General features: G+C 33.4%; 2 protein-coding genes across 38 annotated transcripts in view; both read right to left on the bottom strand.

Annotated features, from left to right (window-relative positions):
- The window catches only part of mpp3b (MAGUK p55 scaffold protein 3b), a 60,089-nt gene extending 40,371 nt beyond the window's left edge, over positions 1-19,718 (bottom strand). For 20 of the 37 annotated variants that reach the window (XR_012387917.1, XR_012387922.1, XR_012387895.1 and 17 more), the window contains exon 1: positions 4,350-4,406. The gene's annotated coding sequence lies outside the window, so the exon portion shown is untranslated. Of the gene's footprint in view, positions 1-4,185; positions 4,407-19,309 lie in introns of those variants that run through there. The other 17 variants (XR_012387896.1, XR_012387904.1, XR_012387905.1 and 14 more) reach the window with 2 other exon arrangements.
- lrp2b (low density lipoprotein receptor-related protein 2b) overlaps positions 8,198-21,074 on the bottom strand; it is a 96,876-nt gene continuing 83,999 nt past the window's right edge. Inside the window, exons 78-79 of the mRNA XM_021480278.3 lie at positions 20,748-20,813; positions 8,198-8,590 (exon numbers count right to left, since the gene is read on the bottom strand). Of these exons, the coding sequence (XP_021335953.2) occupies positions 8,549-8,590; positions 20,748-20,813 (108 nt within the window). The 3' untranslated portion in view covers positions 8,198-8,548. The remainder of the gene's footprint in view (positions 8,591-20,747; positions 20,814-21,074) is intronic.

Genomic DNA, 21,074 nt, shown 5'->3' with positions numbered 1-21,074 from the left:
CTGGAAACGATGTACTCTACACTTTTTAAAGTTCCTTTTGTACAATAACTAAATCTGCCTTTGATTTTGACTGCAAGCATGGTGTGTGGGTAAATCGTTTAGTCTGTCTACAAATGCAACGAAATAGTCCTAAAATTCCTGAGAATGAAGTGTTTGAAAACAGGATTTCTTGATAAAGAAAAGCCTTTCTAAAAGGATCCCTGGAGAATCATTCACAATTTTTTTCATTTCATTTTGGATTGCATTTAACTGTGATTTGAGTTCATATTACAGAAAAAAAACATTATTGAGCATGTCTGGGTTAAGATTAAATTATTTAAGGGTAAGGGTAAGTCAAGGGTAAGGGTAAGGGTTCCACTTTATATTAAGTCGCCTTAACTAATATGTACTTACACAGGAATTAATACAATGTACTTATTGTGTAAATACATGTATTTATTGTGTACTTATGCTTGATTAAATACCTGTATGTAATTACATCTGTAACTAACTTCTGTAATTACATTTGTAAATACACTGCTGACCATTCCATACATTGTATTTATTTATTTTTATTTTATATAAGTACATAGTAGTTAAGGACACTTAATATAAAGTGGGACCAGGGTAAGTTATTTAAGTCATTGCAGAAATACTCATGGTAGTCGTACACAACATTAATTCTTTTTAAGCCTTCTTTTAAGCCTTTAAAGTCAGATGTTTGGAAATGTTGACAATGTTTCAGGTATTCCGAGCTTTAAAATATTGCAATAAACTTTAAATAAAAAAAATTTAAAATGTAACACAAAATGTGTCCTAATTTGACTGCTATGCCATAAAAAAACACCCAGTGTACATTACTACTAACTAACATGAGAAGAAACAAACAAAAATTCCTATAAAGGGCATTGTTCTAGATTTATTTCCAAATGATTTGCTAAATTGCTGAATTATTTGATTGATCATTTGTTGATAAAAAGGAAGGATCACAGACCAGGCTCGTATAGCTAGGGAGGGTTTGGGTGGTTTGAAAGATCCACCCCTCACTGACAAAGGTCCGGAATTTGTTCCATACATGAGTTCATTTGTCCTATTTTGACAGCTATGCCATCATAATAAGTGAAAATAATCTATTGAAAACACTTTAAGACCAAGTGGAATCCTCTGTTGGCTGTCATGACTCATGACTTCAGCTAATTAGTTTTGGCGAATACAAACAATTAATTTATATGAGTCCAACATCCAGTTGTGCAAGAAAACATAAAATCTGATGTAAGTGAAGTCATATTTCACCACTGTATGTTTTTTAAATAGAGAAAACTGTTTAATTTTTGACTAAATCTTGCACCTTATTCTTGAAAAAAAAAAAAAAAAAAAGACCAATAAAAAGGTGTGAAGCGCAAGGCCCATATTAATATTCATTTGAATACTATTTTGGCTGTTGTTATCCATGAATTTTAAAATGTACTTTTTAAAAAAGAGAGGCTAGAAAAATTGTGAAGCTCCAAAAGGTCCACGTTTTTTTTTTTTTTAAAACCTGGCTATGGGCCCGCAGACTGTAAAATGCTCTTCATTTTTACATGTTTCGTTTTATTTAATGACTAATTTTACATATGTTACATTAATTATTGATGGAATGTTATTTCATATACAATTTCCCCAAACTTTTTGAATCAATTTAGCAAATTCTATCAAATTCCAGGCACAGTGTAAAAAAATATCTGTTAATTATCAGTTTCTGTATTTTATGATTTAAAATATACATACATACATACTTACATATATATATGCACTATATATGCATATAAAAAACATGCACTTATTTTCCATAGTAATATAATGATTGAATATTCTTTTATAAAACATAAAATAACTTACAAAAGCTAACACATATTCTAATATCATATACAAATCATATAAATCAATAAATAAATAATGAGGCTATTTATAAAAAATAAAATTGAATATTTATTATTTATTAGAAAATAAAAAACATCCTACTTTATTATGAATATTAATTAAATTAATTATGATGATGATGATGATTGTTATATATATATATATATATATATATATATATATATATATATATATATATATATATATATATATATATATATATATATATATATATATATATATATATTCTACTTTTACAATTTGACACATGCAAACCACTGCTGAAATGTTCTAACCAAAAGGCCCATGACATATACAGTACAGATACTTAATAAATAACCTAAATTAAAACCATTAAGATATGCTATGTTTTTATTTGTTTTCACAAGCTTTGGAGACTAAACCGGCTTTGGAGTTCCACTTTTAAATAATAGGTCACTTATAGCTTTCATCATGAGCCACGGCTGTGTTCAAAATTACATCGATGTTTTCAAAGTGCACTGAGAAGGGAGTGCAATTGTAAACATGAAGATCACAAAAACTGAACTGTAAAAACACTTTGAAAGCAAATTACACAAAAAAAGTGACTTTAATGCTTTAGAAAAAAAACTTCCAAGTTTTAATGTTAGAATGTTCTAAACAAATAGGCCATTAGTGGGGAAAAAAGCACCCCTGGAAGTTTATTACAAGGTTTTTGTACCACAATATACAACGCAACCCAGACAATATATCACTTTAAGCTACTAAAATGTTAATCAAAGTCACTTCTTTTTTACTTTTCAAGGTTAAAAGTTGTTGGAAGAAAAATCAAGCTCCCATAATGCAATTCAAAAGCATAATTAAACGGAAAAAAGCGAGAAAAACCATGAATCACAAAATACAAAAAACAATGCTAATTTACAGTTTCTTTTACAGTGTATCTTAAATGATCTATGTAGACACCTGAATAAATCGATGTGACAAAAATAGAGATTAATAGAGGCTTTATAAATCTTTATAAAGCTTTCATCAAAAATGCTCTCATCCATATGTGTCATGTATCATGAACTGCATATTTTATATACTAAACATTCATTTTAAACTGCGAAAAGCGGTGATGATCTTTGTGACATCATCTACAACCTTACAGTGTTTTAAAAGTAATCTAATCTATGCTGATTCTCCATCTTCCCTTTTATTCTGATAATATTGAGCATGATGGAAAGATTACGCTGTTCTGTTTCACTCAGTCGTTCTCACATGCTGGAGTCGCACTGAGAAGATTCTCACCAGACATATGCTCAGATCAGGGCCATCTTGCGAGTTCTTTGCAGCCCAGTCCACTATTAAAAAAAATTTAACTTAATAAAAAAAAAAAAAAAATCAGTAGAAGTGTAAAATGCAAAATCCAACTTCACCAGACCCAAAACCTAATTAGTATGAATGGTAATGGTTCTCCCCAGCAAAACCACATTGGATCTGTCTGACCTTTTATCAGCTTCTCTTTCTCACAACAAACAGGGAGTCTTTTGCCCAGTTCTCGCCCTTTCAGAATGATTCATGTAAGGCTGAAAACATGCCATGTTAGGGGAACAAGGTCATTGAGCCACCCTTCTGCCACCATCTGTCCCTTTGACTATCACGCACTGCTAAAGGCCACCATTAATGCCAACATCTCTAGCTCTCTCCCCCTCTCTCTTGGTGTGTGTGTGTTTCTTGTATGCATAAGTGCATGTATGTACACAAGCAAACATCAAATTAAAGCTCTCTGAAAAAGATTATCGTAAATGACATCAACAGGAGCCATTGAGCCCTGTGGGACAGAGCCTAATTCATTACATTTCAGCAGATTATCAGAAAATAGCCTGTCCCATAAATTAAAACACTGTATATAACACTGTATATAACAAACAAAAAGTGTTGTGAGCAGATTCTTTAACACACAGGCTGAATTTGATTACACTGTAAACACAAAAAGATGCTGGAGACCAAATGACTTCTATTGGTTTTACACAGAGAGAATTATATTTCATATTCCCGACCCCTTGTATATAAGATATCTATATTGGAACCAAGACATTATTTAGTATGTTTATGGAGATGTTTTGTTGTTGTTGTTAACCTGGACCTGACCCACACAGAATGACATAACACAAATTACAGGTGCATGGGAATACCTTCAAGACAAGCACACTACACAAAAAACACAACATATTCAGCACATGTTTAACACATTCAACCAAATTCACCAATGCTCTCTGAACCCACTTACTCTGACACAAAAAGAAATCATTAAAAAATATTAGGAAACCCCCAGCATCATTCTACCTCATTCCAGTGGACGCCAAACTGTCCGTCACGGAATGTGGCCAGTGAAAAACGCATCACTGGATGCTGGGATCCTTTTAAGTGCTGAATCCTGCTGTTCACTCTGTATGCAGAGCGGATTATAGAGCCAGCATGCTAAGGGAGAACGCCCCCATATCTCTTACCTTTCACCGGCGGTGTGAGCGTGAGAGTGTTTCCGCTTTCATGGAAAGACCCTCTGCATCTCTGTGACAATTCCTGCTATAGTGTATTTCGGTGCTCGATACCTCCCTCCTCCCCTTATTCCGTCTCCCATACAGTCTTCAGCCCTCCCTTCCTCAATCTCTTGCTCTATCACCATCCCCCCACTGGCTCTCTCTCTCTCTCTCTCTCTCTCTCTCTCTCTCTCTCTCTCTGTCTCTCTCTTTTAATGATTCTCGCTCTGATGTGGCAGGAGTCTAGACAATGATGTGTTGTGAGAGAATTTTTGGTATTGAAGATTTTTCATAATATTTTGCTTACAGGTGACATTTTAAGAACAGGCTAGCAACTAAAACATTGATTTATTCATTTTCTTTTCGACTTAGTCCCTTTATTAATCTGCGGTTACCACAGAGGAATGAACCGCCAACTTATCCAGCACATGTTTAACACAGTGGCAACAAAAATGGACACTTTAAAAAGCTGTGTGCTTTGTAAAGTCAAGTGCATTTAAAAAGATGGTCAAACAGGAAAAGGCAGGTTGTGCCTATAGGTTATAGTTTTCCTTCATCTCAACATTTTAATGGCGGATATCATGCTATATCTTCCCGTGACATTTAAATTGAGAATAGCAGTGTCATATTTTTAATAAATCAATATATTTGCAATGTGATCAGTTGCTTCCCAATTTTGTTTACACTGTTTACAAATAACTGTGTAAATCATATTTACACTAACCTTTTATTAAAATACTCATTTACTGTGTCATCTTTTAATATTAAAAGATGACACAGCTGTTTTGTATGAGCACAGTGTCCACTCAGAGGTTGAAAGCTTTGAGAAATGGTGTGCTTCATGTGTCAACCATCTTTTTAAAAATACACTGTAAAACTGCTGTTGTCATTATTAAAGATATTAAATTAAAATAACTTGACATTACTTAAAATACCAAGTTTTGGAATCAAATCTTCAACCAGTGTATTTAACTTACTCATTAGCAAAAAACGTTAATATTTTAATGTTAATTAAAACTGTAATTAATATATTAATATTCTCTAAACTTAACTTTTTAGTTTCATTAAACGATTAAGCATGTCTTTGTTTAAAAGGATTGGTTGCACTTGAAATTCTGCCTTGACTGATTGGTCGATATATGGTTTATGACACAAGGTGGTCATTTTGCTTGTGATGCTGAATTGTCCTGAATACCTTTCCTATCTGATGAAATAGAAAAGTTAAATTAGTCAGAAGATATTTATTGGGGGTTGAGCGTTGGACTCATCTCGTAAAAATGACATGTTATGAAACACCAACATGGTACAGGTAAATATTAAATTCGGTATGGCCCTGGCAGTAAGTAAAGAATATAAAAGCTGAACATTTTTGAAGTTTAGTTTGAGACCACATTTGGTCCACTCAATTGAGTTGTTTTATTTTTCATTGCTTATCAAATGGACCATTAAATGAACTGAGGGAATCACTTTCCTCAAATCATTTAAGTAGTCTTATTAGGATTTATAGTGCATCAACAAAACTGAGGAAATAATCTTTGATCCAAAGTCAATTGGGAATCATTCAACTGTGTTTACTGACGCAAAACCCATTAAACAAGTGTGCACTTATAAATATCTGGGTATTTTACATACATAAATGACTTTGCTTACCAAATGTAGTAGATATTTGTTCTCGTGTGCAGCAGCGATTGAGAGTATTTGGAGTACGGCAAAAAGTTGTGTTTTTATTTTACAAATCTGTGATTAAAAGCATAATATATTTACTCTGTGGTATGGAAACATAACAGTCCAATCCAAGCCAAGCTTGGAAAAATGGTGAAGACAGACATGAGAGTCATTAGGAAAAAAGAATATTGATCCTTACAATCCCTCAATGCAATCAGTTTGGGATGAAGAATATTAAAATATTAGCTGACCTCTCGCATAATTTGTTTTATGAGTATGAGTTATGGACCCTTTTCACAAGCCTGTTATGATGCCTTTAATGGTCATTAGCATCTTAAATCCTTGAAAAAGTTTAATATTCAGATTTTTAATTTTTTTTTTTTTAAACATTTCTATGCATTTCTGAGGTGTTTCTAATGCAGCGTCTATGGGACAGGACAGTCAATTTGAGGTTATTCTCTCCTCTGACTACCGTTATCAGTCTCACACAATTTATTTTCCTTTTTCCTGAATGTCTTCATAACTTCATCATGGAGTTTGTCTTTTATTATTTGAGCAAATATAATTGCAAAAAAATTATTTGCTGTATTCTCCAATTCACAGCGCTCTATGTTTTTCCAACTATGACAACTTCGCTGAGAAACCAGGAAATGTGAAAAGAGTCTATTGTCTCTTCTGGTCCAGGATACAGGTTACTTGAGTGCAATTACAACTGTTTTAAAAAATCTCTTTTACCCACATCAAATTAGACTTTTAAATATGCAATATTTGTGTTGATGACTAAATGTTTGTGTTGATTTGTGTTTTTGATGTCTGTTTTGTTCAGTGCATACAAATATTTCCCCATTGGGAACAATAAAGTGTAAAGAAAAAAACAAAGGTATGCTGTGCCACTGAGCTGTCATCAATTTATTTTTTATTTACCAATTTCCACAAAAAATACCAAGCAGAACAGTTTTAAACCTTGAAAGCAATATCTAAGTTTAAATATCAGGAAGATGTGACAATATGGAGCTTAAAATATGACAAAACAATCTGAATGTGATTTGTGTTTATTTGAATTATTAACAGCTGTGATGCAAGAATGGCATCCTCCTGAGCCGCACATACCCCAGCAAACTCACACAGCTCTGTAAATGGCCAAAATGCTTGGTTTGACTTTTTTGGTGTTCATCTACGCTTCCTTATTGATGACTCCTGACCTACTTTCTGTTAATTTCACAATCAAAGTTTCTGGGTTTGAAATTTAGAATATTGAACTTGAAGTTTGGGATTTTTTTTATCTTAAAAACTTGAAGCTGTATTATTACAAACTGGAAATCTGCAGTCTAGGAATTCAGAATAACAGCAACAACAAAAATCTGATTTGAAAATACATCTATAAAAATCAACTGTTAAAATATCCTAAGATGTTCAATATTCAAGTTAAGAAATTCAAATTCAAAACACTCTTTAATGGCATATATTATTCGGTTGCCTTAAATTGCAATTGTCAATAATTCAAATAAATCCAATTTACACTCAAAATGTTTTGCCTTATTTTAAACTTCATAATATGAAAATTAAAACATAAAATTTAATTTTAAAAATTAAATTTAAACATTTAACATTGTTAATCTTTGAACTGTGTTTTAATCAAATAAATATTGCAATAGTGAGCACAAGACATTACTTTAAAATACAATTGTCGACTTCATACTGTCGTACTGTACAGATTAACTGCTGTTACTGTTTGTGCTTTTTGGGCATTTTTTTAGATGAAATTTAAGATTAAGCAAAAATAATAATAAAATGTTTTATATTATAAAAGAATATATAACTTAATAATAATAATAAGATACCCCCGGGTGCTCCGGTTTCCCCCACAAGTCCGAAGACATGTGCTATAGGTGAATTGAATAGTGAATGAGTGTGTATGGATGTTTTCCAGTGTTGGGTTGCAGTTGGATGGGCATCCACTGCGTAAAACGTATGCTGGATAAACTGGTGGTTCAATACATTTTGGCAACCCCAGATTAATAACTAAGCCGAAAAGAAAATGAATTAATGAATAAATTAATAAATGAATAATAATAATAATAATAATAATAATTATTATTATTATTATTATTATTATTATTACAACCACAATAATGCTCACAAGCAAAACCAAATTGAAAGACATAAATACATTTTATTGGTATCAAAACACAACCAAGAAACATTGTATCTGATCATACAAGCTACACAAAGATACCACAATAATTAAATAAAACCACTGCATCAATTTACAGCCTCTGAATTATTACAAAACAAAGCATTCCCTAAATAAAATATACTTAAAAGAGCAATCATCAGAAGTATTCACAGTTTATAGTGTGGTTCTCAGCTAGAACTCCCTGTAAAACAGACACAAATCACATGTGAGCAGATGGATGGTGTACCGCAGTCATAATTCACCAGCCACACATCTTAGCTGTCGAACAGGCTGAGAGCAAATCCTATAAGATGCTCTCAATTTATCTTCAGATCGTAGATTCTCCATTGCTCTGTATGTGTGGTTCATCCTGACGAAATACAAGAAATGCATATCAGCTGCTTATTCTTAGATTGAAACATTTTGAGCAATTTAATATTTTACTAAATCACTGTATTTCTTTTGTACTATAAGCCAATAGGTGACCTTCATTTCTGCTGAGGTAGGGAAATAATGTCACATTATAGGGAGGAAATAAGTGGGTGAGAACGGAGCATGAAGTGAATGGATCTACATTTGCAAAAATCAATCTCCTCATAGGCCTCGGCGGAGCACATCAGACTGAGCTAGAACTGTGTCACAGCCATATTTTAAGCATCTAAGGGGCAGGTCGGGACCTTTCATTAGTCTATTTCAAATTAAGTATTTGGAGCTAATTTTGAGAGACTTGCTAATTGTTAGTGCTTCACTTAAAATTGTGCAGATAGTTGATACTTTAATGCCCCAACATATTATGGCAATGCTCTGCTAGTTAATGCTTCATTTGCTAAATACTTCAGTACGCTAATATTTAAATACCACATCATATTACGAAACAGACATACATTAAAAAATGTAGTAGGTAATAATATGTGTGTGTTTGTGTTTGTTTGTACAAGATATACTAATTTATAAATAATTATCAAAATGCATTTTAATATTGGTAGGTAATTCATATATTTTAGATCTGCCATAGAATATTGCCTTAAAAAACATACACAACCCCAATTGCTAAAAAGTTGGGACATTCTGTAACATGCAATTAAATCAAGAACCTGTCATCTGTTCATTTTCTACTTGTTTTTGTTTGACAAAAGTAGCGCGAATATTTCTTATATATTTATTGACAAACTTCAATGTATTTTGTCAATATTAACTAATTTAGATTTTGATAGCTGCAACATACTTCAAAAGAATAGATGCAAAAAAAAAGTGAAACGGTTATAGTATATCTATGCAATCCAAAAACAAATTTCAACTGGTGATATGTCATCACCTTAGAATTATAAGGTTCTATCTGACATTTTTGTCAAAATTGAGTTCATTACATATTCTTATTAAATGACAACTTATTTACATTATGGGTTGTTTTTTTTTTTTAATAAGATGTTTACATTTTAAGATGTTTTATTTGAAAAAACAAATGTTACAAGCATACTGTTTACTATGGAATCCAAAAACTTTAAAGCTCAATATCTCAAAATCATTCAGAACGCAGAGAGAACCTTATAATTCCAAGGTGACGATGTGAAGGTTTCAGGTTTGGGAAAAAAGAAACATCTCTGTGTTTGCAAACATAAATAGATCACGGCTCATCTTTTTGATTATAAAGTCATGAGATAATTGTCAAACAAATAAAAAAATACATTTTTCCAAATTCAAAACCACAGAGATCGCAAAATAATCTTTTTAGAGATCGCAAAAAAAAGTCTTTTACCAATCTTTGAGCCCCTAGGAGGGAAATCTACCCACATAGGCTCAGGAGAACTTCAGTATTTCCAGTAGGCATGGGCTAGTATGATAAAAATATTATGGTTTCATGATATTGTGATTCCTGCTCTAAAATATCTTCTTTTTAAATGTCTGGGTAAAACAAACAAAAAAGTTTTTTTTCCCCCTTTTGAACAGAATATATTTTATTTTGAGAAACATTTAAAATATTTTGGAGCAGTAAACATGTCATACTAAATCATTTAAATGGATTTTTATTTCTGCTGTCTTTATTAGTTTCCAAAACAGATTTACAATTTAAAAGGCTACAATTTGGATATATTTATATTGTTCTAAAAACAACAACATCAAAAAAAAGTTTTTAAAAAGTCTTACATATACCGTACACTGTAAAAAAAAAAAAAAAATGCAGGGTTCCACACAATTCATTCATGTTGTCCCAACACAAATTGATTAAGTTAACTTAACACTTTTAACAAACTTATGAAGATTGAACATGAAAAAGTTAAGTTGTCCCAATGAAATTTCAAGAATTGTGTTGTTTTTTAGCTCAAGTTTGAACAAGCAAGAAAAAAAAAAATTTAGTGTAGGACCGGCATAACAGATTTTTTGGTGGTTTTAAAACCTTGACTTTACCAAACAGCGGTATACCTTGAAAACCTTGTTATCGTCCAATGCCTAAAATCTACTGTCACTTATCATAAGTTATGTAATCCATCCACCTATTTTTATCTGCATTTTCGAAAATCGCATAAAAAAATACAAAATGACAAACATTGCGATACTCAAAATGACATTTTCCTTGCAAATCTTACAACTGAATTAGATAAACGTTTTATCTGATAAGAATGGTCTGCCTCTGCATCAAAAAAGGAAACCTGAATCTTTATTTGCAGCTTTGTAGCTTATCTCAGATAATCAGTTGGAATCAGTGGAAATATACACTGGGGTCAGATAAGTCCACATTTAAACATGTTTTAGAGAAAAAATGAACAATGAGTTCGTAGTTGCAAATGTAGCAGTGTCATAAAGGCATATAGCAAAGAGTCATACACTCCAGGTCTCTTTCCTATTGAAAATGAATGGCCCATCATGAACCAGACAATGATGAGCAGGAACTGTTTAGCAGCTACTCAGATTGGGAAAACATGTAGCTTGTAAAATTGTAACAGCATCTACAATACCCATATAATTGCATGTTGTAATTAAAAAGTAAGATGATGTGACGCAATGTTAAACATGCCTCTGTTACAATTTTTAGAGGGTGTTGCAGCCATTACAATCGAAATGTGTTGATTTGTAAGTAAAAATATTGGAAATCTTTAATCATATATTCTGTAACACTTTATTTTGATGGTCCATTTGTGTATTAGCAGATTACTCTCTGCTTAAAATCTGTTGATACTGACATTTAACAGTCCTTTAACAGAGATTTTACTGACTATAAGATACTTTGCAAGTACATGTCAACTTACACTAAACCTAACCCTAACCCTGAGCTAACAGTCCTCTTATAAAGTAATGAGAATTAGTACACTTACAAAAAAATAAACATTATTTTACAACTATATGTCTGTATTTTTTTTTTTACAGAATTTGAACAACATTTGAAGTTATTGCTTGTAATTTGGTACTATGTTATTTTTCTGCTTTTTAAAGGAAATTTTTATGTGTTTTTAGAGATTAACACGTAATTTTACGTTAATATTTACAGAATATTCCAGTAAAAATATGGAAAAAAATTCTGTCAAATTCTATTTAGTGACGATAGTAAACATATGAAGATTAACATGAGGTCAATAAAGTGAAATAATAGCCTATTGTTTGCAGCTGCTTATAATGCATGCACTGTAAGCTATGAAATGTTTATTTCACTACTCTAATAATGTTGCTATGTGAACTGTGACGATAATCAGTGATCAAATTGCTGCGGATCGCTGGAAAAGTACACACGTTACATTAATAAACTACAACTCCCAGCATGCACCTCGCACATGTGGGTTCCTAATTCTAACTGATTACACACAGTCAGAAGATTGTTATGGACTGATTTCAAGGACTAAACTCAGCACACACAGACACATTGTTGCTGAGTCTTAATCTGTTTAGTGAGCATTACGACGTGGTTTCCCTTACCTTGCCGTGTTTGACTCCTTTACTTTGTTATTTTGTTTGCCGCCTTTACGCTTGGAATTATCTGTGCACCTGTTTGTTCCTGTTTCAACCTTTAATTGCAAGATGATTCTGTTTATAAACTGCTATTTGATCCTCAACTTTGTTGTGTAGGCATCCTCACATGACACTAATCTTGTTTTTGGTGTTAAACAATGATTAAATGTGTTATTTGTAAAAAAAAAAAAAAAAAAGAAGAAGAAGAAGAAAGAAATAAAAACTACACTATTTCATTTTACTATGATCTTTTATGTCAAGTTGCTTTGACACAATCTACATTGTTAAAGCGTTATACAAACAAAGGTGAATTGTATTGAATTGTTTTATAACAACTGCAATTATTTGTACCTTTTTTTAAGCTTTTTTAAAAATCATTCTTTAATTTTTTTTTTCAGTTTTAAAAGTATCTTAAAAATGAAAAGTTTCATAAAATATTTAGAGATTTCAAGCATAATTACATAAATTAATTTGTATAATTACATTAATAACCTGCATAATTACAATAATTATCCCTATAATCACATTAATTAATATGCATAATTACAGTAATAGTCCTTATAATCACATTAATTAATTTGTATAATTACAGTAATAACCTGAATAATTACAGTAATAATCCTTATAATCACATAAATTAATCTGTATAATTACAGTAATAACCTGAATAATTACAGTAATAATCCTTATAATCACATAAATTAATCTGTATAAGTACAGTAATAACCTGAATAATTACAGCAATAATCCTTATAATCACAATAATTAATCTGTATAAGTACAGTAATAACCTGGATAATTACAGCAATAATCCTTATAATCTATGAAATGAAAATCTATGAAATCTATGAAATGTTTATTTCACTACTCTAATAATGTTGCTATGTGAACTGTGACGATAATCAGTGATCAAATTGCTGCGGATCGCTGGAAAAGTACACACGTTACATTAATAAACTACAACTCCCAGCATGCACCTCGCACATGTGGGTTCCTAATTCTAACTGATTACACACAGTCAGAAGATTGTTATGGACTGATTTCAAGGACTAAACTCAGCACACACAGACACATTGTTGCTGAGTCTTAATCTGTTTAGTGAGCATTACGACGTGGTTTCCCTTACCTTGCCGTGTTTGACTCCTTTACTTTGTTATTTTGTTTGCCGCCTTTACGCTTGGAATTATCTGTGCACCTGTTTGTTCCTGTTTCAACCTTTAATTGCAAGATGATTCTGTTTATAAACTGCTATTTGATCCTCAACTTTGTTGTGTAGGCATCCTCACATGACACTAATCTTGTTTTTGGTGTTAAACAATGATTAAATGTGTTATTTGTAAAAAAAAAAAAAAAAAAGAAGAAGAAGAAGAAAGAAATAAAAACTACACTATTTCATTTTACTATGATCTTTTATGTCAAGTTGCTTTGACACAATCTACATTGTTAAAGCGTTATACAAACAAAGGTGAATTGTATTGAATTGTTTTATAACAACTGCAATTATTTGTACCTTTTTTTAAGCTTTTTTAAAAATCATTCTTTAATTTTTTTTTTCAGTTTTAAAAGTATCTTAAAAATGAAAAGTTTCATAAAATATTTAGAGATTTCAAGCATAATTACATAAATTAATTTGTATAATTACATTAATAACCTGCATAATTACAATAATTATCCCTATAATCACATTAATTAATATGCATAATTACAGTAATAGTCCTTATAATCACATTAATTAATTTGTATAATTACAGTAATAACCTGAATAATTACAGTAATAATCCTTATAATCACATAAATTAATCTGTATAATTACAGTAATAACCTGAATAATTACAGTAATAATCCTTATAATCACATAAATTAATCTGTATAAGTACAGTAATAACCTGAATAATTACAGCAATAATCCTTATAATCACAATAATTAATCTGTATAAGTACAGTAATAACCTGGATAATTACAGCAATAATCCTTATAATCACAATAATTAATCTATATAATTACAGTAATAACCTGAATAATTGTTGTAATAATCCTTATTATCACAATAATTATCTGTATAATTACATTAATAAATTATATATTTACAGTAATAATTTGTAAAGTGGCAGTAATAATCTGTGTAATTGCAGTAATAATTAATAAAATTAGTAAAAAAAAAAAAAACGTTTTGACAAGAGGCAATGTAAATTAATTTCAACAAATGGACCATCAAAATAAAGTCTGACCATATATTCTTGATTTCATTGCATTGTATCGTGCAATTGAATGAAATTGTATATGGACATTATTTAACTGTATAAAGACAGACAGATAGAATATACTGACAAAATTTGAATAATATAGGAATATTAAACTTAATACAGTATGTTCCTTTTATTGTTTGTTCTCTATTGAGAAAGGATTGGTTCTGTGCTTGAATACACCTTAGATTCAGCTTCCTCTCTCGATGCTTTCAATCATTCAAAAGGAAGATTTCCAAGGTCATTTTGTTCCTCTATTTGCAATTTTCACTAGTAAGAGATTTTTTTTTTTCCTCAGAAGCCATGACATGCATTCACAAACCATTAAAATGAACTCATCCTTCAAGGAACTGTGTTATAGCTTTCATTATGGTAAAGCATTAATTTTTCCTGAGAGAGAGAGAGAGAGAGAGAGAGAGAAAGAGAGAGAGAGAGAGAGAGAGAGAGAGAGAGAGAGAGAGAGAAAAGAGAGAGAGAGAGAGAGAGAGAGAGAGAGAGAGAGAAAGAGAGAGAGAGAGACTTTGACTTTGACACACACTTTATTAAAACATCTAAAACCAAAAATTACATTTCACCTCACACAAAGTCACACTGAAAAATGTTCAGGAGACAAAATAGGTGGAAAAACAAAAATCTAAATATATACATAAATAAAATAAAAAATATATATAATAATAAGCTATACACAAAAATAAATAATTACACAAAAAATTAATCATTTATCACCAATTAAATATTATTTTCCCATCCTCACAAATTGACACTAAGGCCCCATTAACACACCATTTGAACTCAAACTCAAGCAAGTTATTTGTCATTTGAAAGAATCGATGTTCTGTTCTTATTCTGGATTCCACCAAAGCTAAGAAAAGTTGAAGAAGATTTACATTTCGCCCCTCAGCAGCTAGTCTACATGATTTCCAGATGGCTAATTTAGCTTGTCCAATTGTGAAATTTGCTATCGTACACTTTTGTCTGTGCACTCTTGAGTATTTGCACCCAAAAACAAAGAGTGTTTTGGTAAAAACAAAACCTAAGTTCAGTAGTATGACTTTTAATAAAGTGAATAATGGATCCAATCTGAAGCACTCAGTGAAAGCATGAACAACAGATTCCGGCAAGGAACAGAAGTTGCATGACGGGGAAACGTTTGGGTTGAATTTAGAAGTGTGAGAATTAGTGGGCAATGCACAATGTAATAATCTCCACTGCAAATCTCCAGATCGTTTAGGCAGAGGACCTTTATAAAAAAGCCTCCAAGAGGGAGGAAGTTCAGCAGGGATGGTTAAAAATCTTCTCCACTTTGTATCAGCTCTGTCTTTGATCTGCTCAAAATAAGCTATTTTAACACAAATCTGATAGAGATCTCTCTTTCCTGCCACCTGAAAGTCAATTTCTTGTAAGTTGTTAAATTTCAGAAGTTTTTCTTTCCAATCATCGTCAACACAGCACTTGGGAGACACAAATAACTTAGGAAAAGGTACTTTAGAAGGACCTCCAGACAAGAAACAGTTGACAAACAGAAGAAGTGTAGAGGGAAAAGCGGCTTTCACCCCACCAATGAGCTGCTTTACCATTCTAACAGATCTGAAGCCGGCCTGACTGCAAATGTCAACCTCTGACTTCCAAGTTTTAGTTGAAGTATTTATCAAGTCAGAAACTTTGATCAATTTCTTCTCCATAAAAGTTTTAACAATTGTATTGTATGTGCTAACATTTACTTCTAAAAGTGAGTTATTAAAAAGTGGTTCTTCAAGACCAAAATGATTGTTTTCATGTCTAATCAGTTTAAACCCTTTCCAAATGTTTAGCACAGAAGCATAAAATTTTAAATCAGTTGAAAAATGTCCATCATAAGAAGACAACAGAAACAGATGTCTATCAAGGCCAAAACCACCAAAAGACCTGAGCAGAGCCCGACCAAAAGACACCCAAGGTCTAGCATCTACAGAGTAGAGTAGGTTTTGGACTGCATTTAGCCTCATAGCTTTAACCTTAGCTACCAAATCAATTACTCCTTGGCCCCCCTCATTAACTGGCAAGTAAAGGATTGCAGGGGGAAGCCAATGGTATCCATCCCAAAAAAAATCTACAAAAATCTTCTGTAGTCGTTGCAGCAAGTCTTTTGGTGGTTCAAGTACATTTAAGCGGTGTCACAACATAGAAGCTGCCAAGTTGTTAATTATAAGCACTCTTCCTCTATAAGATAATTGTGGGAGAATCCATTTCCACCTTTGCAAACGTCCAACAACTTTTTCAAAAATACCATCCCAGTTCCTCTGAATATAATGATCAGTCCCGAGAAAAACACCTAGCACTTTAAACCCTTCCCGACTCCACAAACAGTTCTGGGGGAGTACTGGGTGGTCTCTATCGTCCCATTCTCCTATCAAATAGGAAGCACACTTTTCCCAATTAATTCGAGAGGAGGAGGCTTTTTGATAAACCTCCAGAGTAGCACTCAGGTCCTTGACATCCTGAGTTGATCTGATGATAACAGTCACATCATCTGCATAAGCAGCGAGTTTGGTTGTTGCTAGTTCCAAGGGAGATGAGCAAACTGTTGATATGCCACTCAACTTACTTCTTAGTGCAATCAGTAAAGGTTCAATTGAAATGGCATACAGAATTCCTGAGAGGCCACACCCCTGTCGTATGCCTCTACTCACTCTGAAGGGTCTTGTTAAAGTGCCATTAATTTTTAGCATACTGTGTATGTCCGTGTACAAGAGTCTTATATGGGCAATAATAGATGGCCCGAAACCAAATGCCTTAAGGCACTTAAACAGAAATTCATGATCTACCCGATCAAATGCTTTCTCTTGGTCCAAAGAAAGAAAACCAACATCGAGATTGTGTAATTTAGCAAAAGAAATTAAGTCCCGAATTAAAAAAATGTTATCAAAAATAGACCTTCTTGGAATGCAGTATGATTGATCTACATGGATTATTGAGGAAATGTAAAGTTTAATCCTGTTCGTAAGACACTTTGAAAGTATCTTGTAATCAACTCCTAGTAGGGAGACTGGACGCCAGCATCTGATGTCTTCAAGATCACCTTTTTTTGGTAAAAGAGTGACTACAGCTCTGCGAAGGCTCACAGGAAGTGTGCCCCTTGTTAAGCTCTCTATAAAAACAGCAAACAAATCTTCTCCGATAATCGGCCAAAACTGTTTGTAAAATTCTGTATTAAGTCCATCTAGTCCTGGAGTTTTGCCCGAAGACATCTCCTGAACAGCTGTAGAGAGTTCATCAAAAGTCAATAATTTATCCATCATGGATTTCTCTTGATCTGAAAAATGTGGTAAATCCTGAAGGAGAACATCAGCCATTTCTTCATTGCATGGTTCAGCACTGTACAATTCCTCATAAAAGGACAAAGCGTGTGAAATGATTCCATGAGCATCAATAATCCTTTTTCCATCTGGACGTTTTAAACAGCTTAAAATCTTCTTATCTACAACCTTCTTCTCCATGCCGAAAAAAAAGATGTAGGGGCATCCATATTGTTAAAAGTCGTAAATCTTGCACGGACAAGTTTTTCTTGAGCTTTTTCTTTCAATAAATTCCGCAAAAGAAATTTGTTACGCTCCAAAGTCTCCACAGAATCAACAATGTCACCTTCAAAATTAAGTTGAAGAATTTCCTGCTCAAGCTGTGCCATCTCATTGGCTAGAGAGTTTTTAAAATAACCAGTGTACTGCTGGCAAAACAGTTTGATTTGAATTTTGCCAATGTCCCACCATTGACTCAGGGACTTATATTGTGTTTTTTTCTCTCTCCAGATCTCCCAGAAATAAGTGAAAGAGTGCACAAAGTTGTGATCTAATAATAATCTGCTATTAAACTTCCAATATGCATGTTTAGAAGTGCTCTCTGCAGTGGTGATATCAGTAGATATGAAGTGATGATCAGATAAAGCAGTAGGAACTATACAACTCTTATAGAAGTGGTTTCTTTTACTTTTTTGAACATAAATTCTATCTAACCTAGCTCCAGAAACCATGTTGCGGTTTACTTTCATCCATGTATATTGTCTAGTCTGGGGAAAAGATTCTCTCCAAACATCAACAAGGCTATGATGAATAATCAAGGACTGAAGTACATCTGCTGATTTACTGTGAGGTTCTTCATGGTTTCGATCTAATGTATGATTCAAAGTGCAGTTAAAATCACCAGCTAGTACAATGGTCCTGTCAAAAGGTATGTGACTTAAAGCTATTTTAAGTTTTTCAAAAAAAGAGACACGATCTGACCCAATATTGGGTGCATAAACGTTAACAAAGGAGAAATCAATTCCGTGAATAGTCACATCAACTCTTAACAAGCGACCAGAAACTATATCAAAAACACTACAGGGTTGTTCTTTATAATTAGATGCCAGCAATATAGCCACTCCTGCACTAACACTCGTGCCATGACTTAAAATCACCTGCCCTTTCCATTCATTCAACCACTGTATTTGATTGTTAACATCTGTATGTGTTTCCTGCAGAAAAACCACACCAGCACTCTTCATCATAATATAATCAAAAAGACTAGCCCTTTTCATAGCATCACAACCTCCATTAATATTTAATGAGCTGAGTCTCAAAGGTGCCATGAAAATAAGTATAAAAAGGGCCTTCAATAATACCAATCCATTAGAATAAAACCTCCATAACCAAGACATGCTCATTTTAATCTTGTCCGTTTAAAGTACTTCTAACATTACCCATGAGTTTTCTCAAACGATATCTTTTAGGTTTGTCAAGTTCATATATAGATGCTTTTCTCATTGCCATTGTAACAGACAGCAGAAACAGTTTTAAATCAGGAAAATAAGATTCTATTTTGGGTTTGCGAAGTCCTTTTGTAAAGTCAAGAAAGTTGTTAATCTGCTGAACTGAGTAAAGTTTAGTCTTACCTCCAGAAGTAGGCCGTAAATCCATCATTTTTGGTTCCATTAATGTTGCATCATCCTCATCTTCCTTGTCAGAACAATCCATTTGTACATTTAAATCCGCAAAGTCTTGAGATAAAATATCATCTTGACTTTGATCCAATGTATCATTTATATCACTCTCAGTTTTATCCGCGTCGGTTTGTTTATCAAAACAAAGTGGATCGATCTCAGACGCTTTTTCCAAGCAAATCTGTTCCAGGCTCGTTTCTGCCTGCGGTACAGCATTACTCGGTCCGGCCACCTCCTCAGGAGCCCCTTCCAGGCCGTCTTTAGAGGCGACTAGCACCGGGTTATCGGGCAGGTCGCCCGGCACCTCAGTCGCCTCACCCGGTCGGGGTTCTGAAGCCCCGGCCGCCGAAACAACCTCTGTAACGAGCGCCTCCTCGCTGTTCTCCGCATCTGCAGTCGGAGCCGCAGGAGCGGCCACAGGTCTGTCTCGATTTGGACAACTTTGTCTAACGTGATTAAAACCGCCGCAGACAAAACACTTCATAGAATCTGAGGTGATAAAAATTGTATAATCTTTACCATCAATACTTAGTTTCACTGACAGATTTAGTGGATCATTCGGAGAATTCAAAATCATAAAGGTCTGACGCCGAAAAGACATCACATGTTTAATTTCAGGGTTTTTGCATCCAAGTGGAATCATTTTGATGGGACTTACTATTTTACCATACTTCTGGAGTATTTGATCTAGTTTTTCGTTTTTAACAAACGGAGGTACGTTTGATAAAACAACTTTCTTGGATGGACTTGACAAAGGCAAAACCGGTACGAATGCATCTTTGATTATCAGCCCCGATTCAATTAGGTTATCTACCATTTGACTTTCACTCAGAAAGAACACGATTGCCTTATTCATGCGGGAGGCTGATTTGATATTAGTACCACCGATCGCCAAACTAACAGCGATGAGACAGTCCTCCACAGAAACCTGGGCGTCAGGTATACATTTACACCCATGTTTGAGTGTTAAACGCGAGAAATCTCTCGCATCTGAACTCATCCTCCTCCTCGCTCACTGACCGATGTCAGGGATCAGAAAAGGAGGGAAAAAACAACAACTCTAATCTAGCTCTATAATTTAGAAGGGAAGGGATAGTAAAGAAACAGAAATTTTCACTCTCACAGAGAGGTACTCTCACCCGAATCTGTCCACACACTCCCAGCATGCACTCGCACAGAGAGAGAGAGAGAGAGAGAGAGAGAGAGAGAGAGAAAGAGAGAGAGAGAGAGAGAGAGAGAGAATGAAAACAGGGCTTGCTGTGCATCTACATCAGCCAGAACAGTATTACTGTCAAGACATCTCCTTCCATCATCATTCGTCCAAATGAAACCAAGCTATAATATTTACCCTGACCCAACACATACATAACACAGTCTGTCTTTATCTCACCATATATAATGGGTTGTCGAACACATTATCGATATCCACCTCACTCTGTAGCTTTGATGTATCAGCCTGTGTAAAGAAGGAAGGAATTAATACACAGTTTAATAATAAATACAATCACAACTTACTGGGTCTTTGCACTAGCATGCAGCAACGTATGAAGGTCACCTGTGGGTTGGTGCTGTTTCTTATTGTCTCTCTAACTCATCTGTGTCCTTCTCTCCCACATACTCTATTTCTTCTTCCTGTCACATCTTCAGAATAACTCCTGGTGTGTGGGTGTGTTTAGGGTGTTCTTTTGCTACAGTGTTTCAACAGCAGCATTATATC

The sequence above is a fragment of the Danio rerio genome, chromosome 12 (genome assembly GCF_049306965.1).
Source record: "Danio rerio strain Tuebingen ecotype United States chromosome 12, GRCz12tu, whole genome shotgun sequence".
In the NCBI taxonomy this organism is placed as follows: Eukaryota; Metazoa; Chordata; class Actinopteri; order Cypriniformes; family Danionidae; genus Danio; species Danio rerio.
This window is presented reverse-complemented; position numbering and strand designations above follow the sequence as displayed.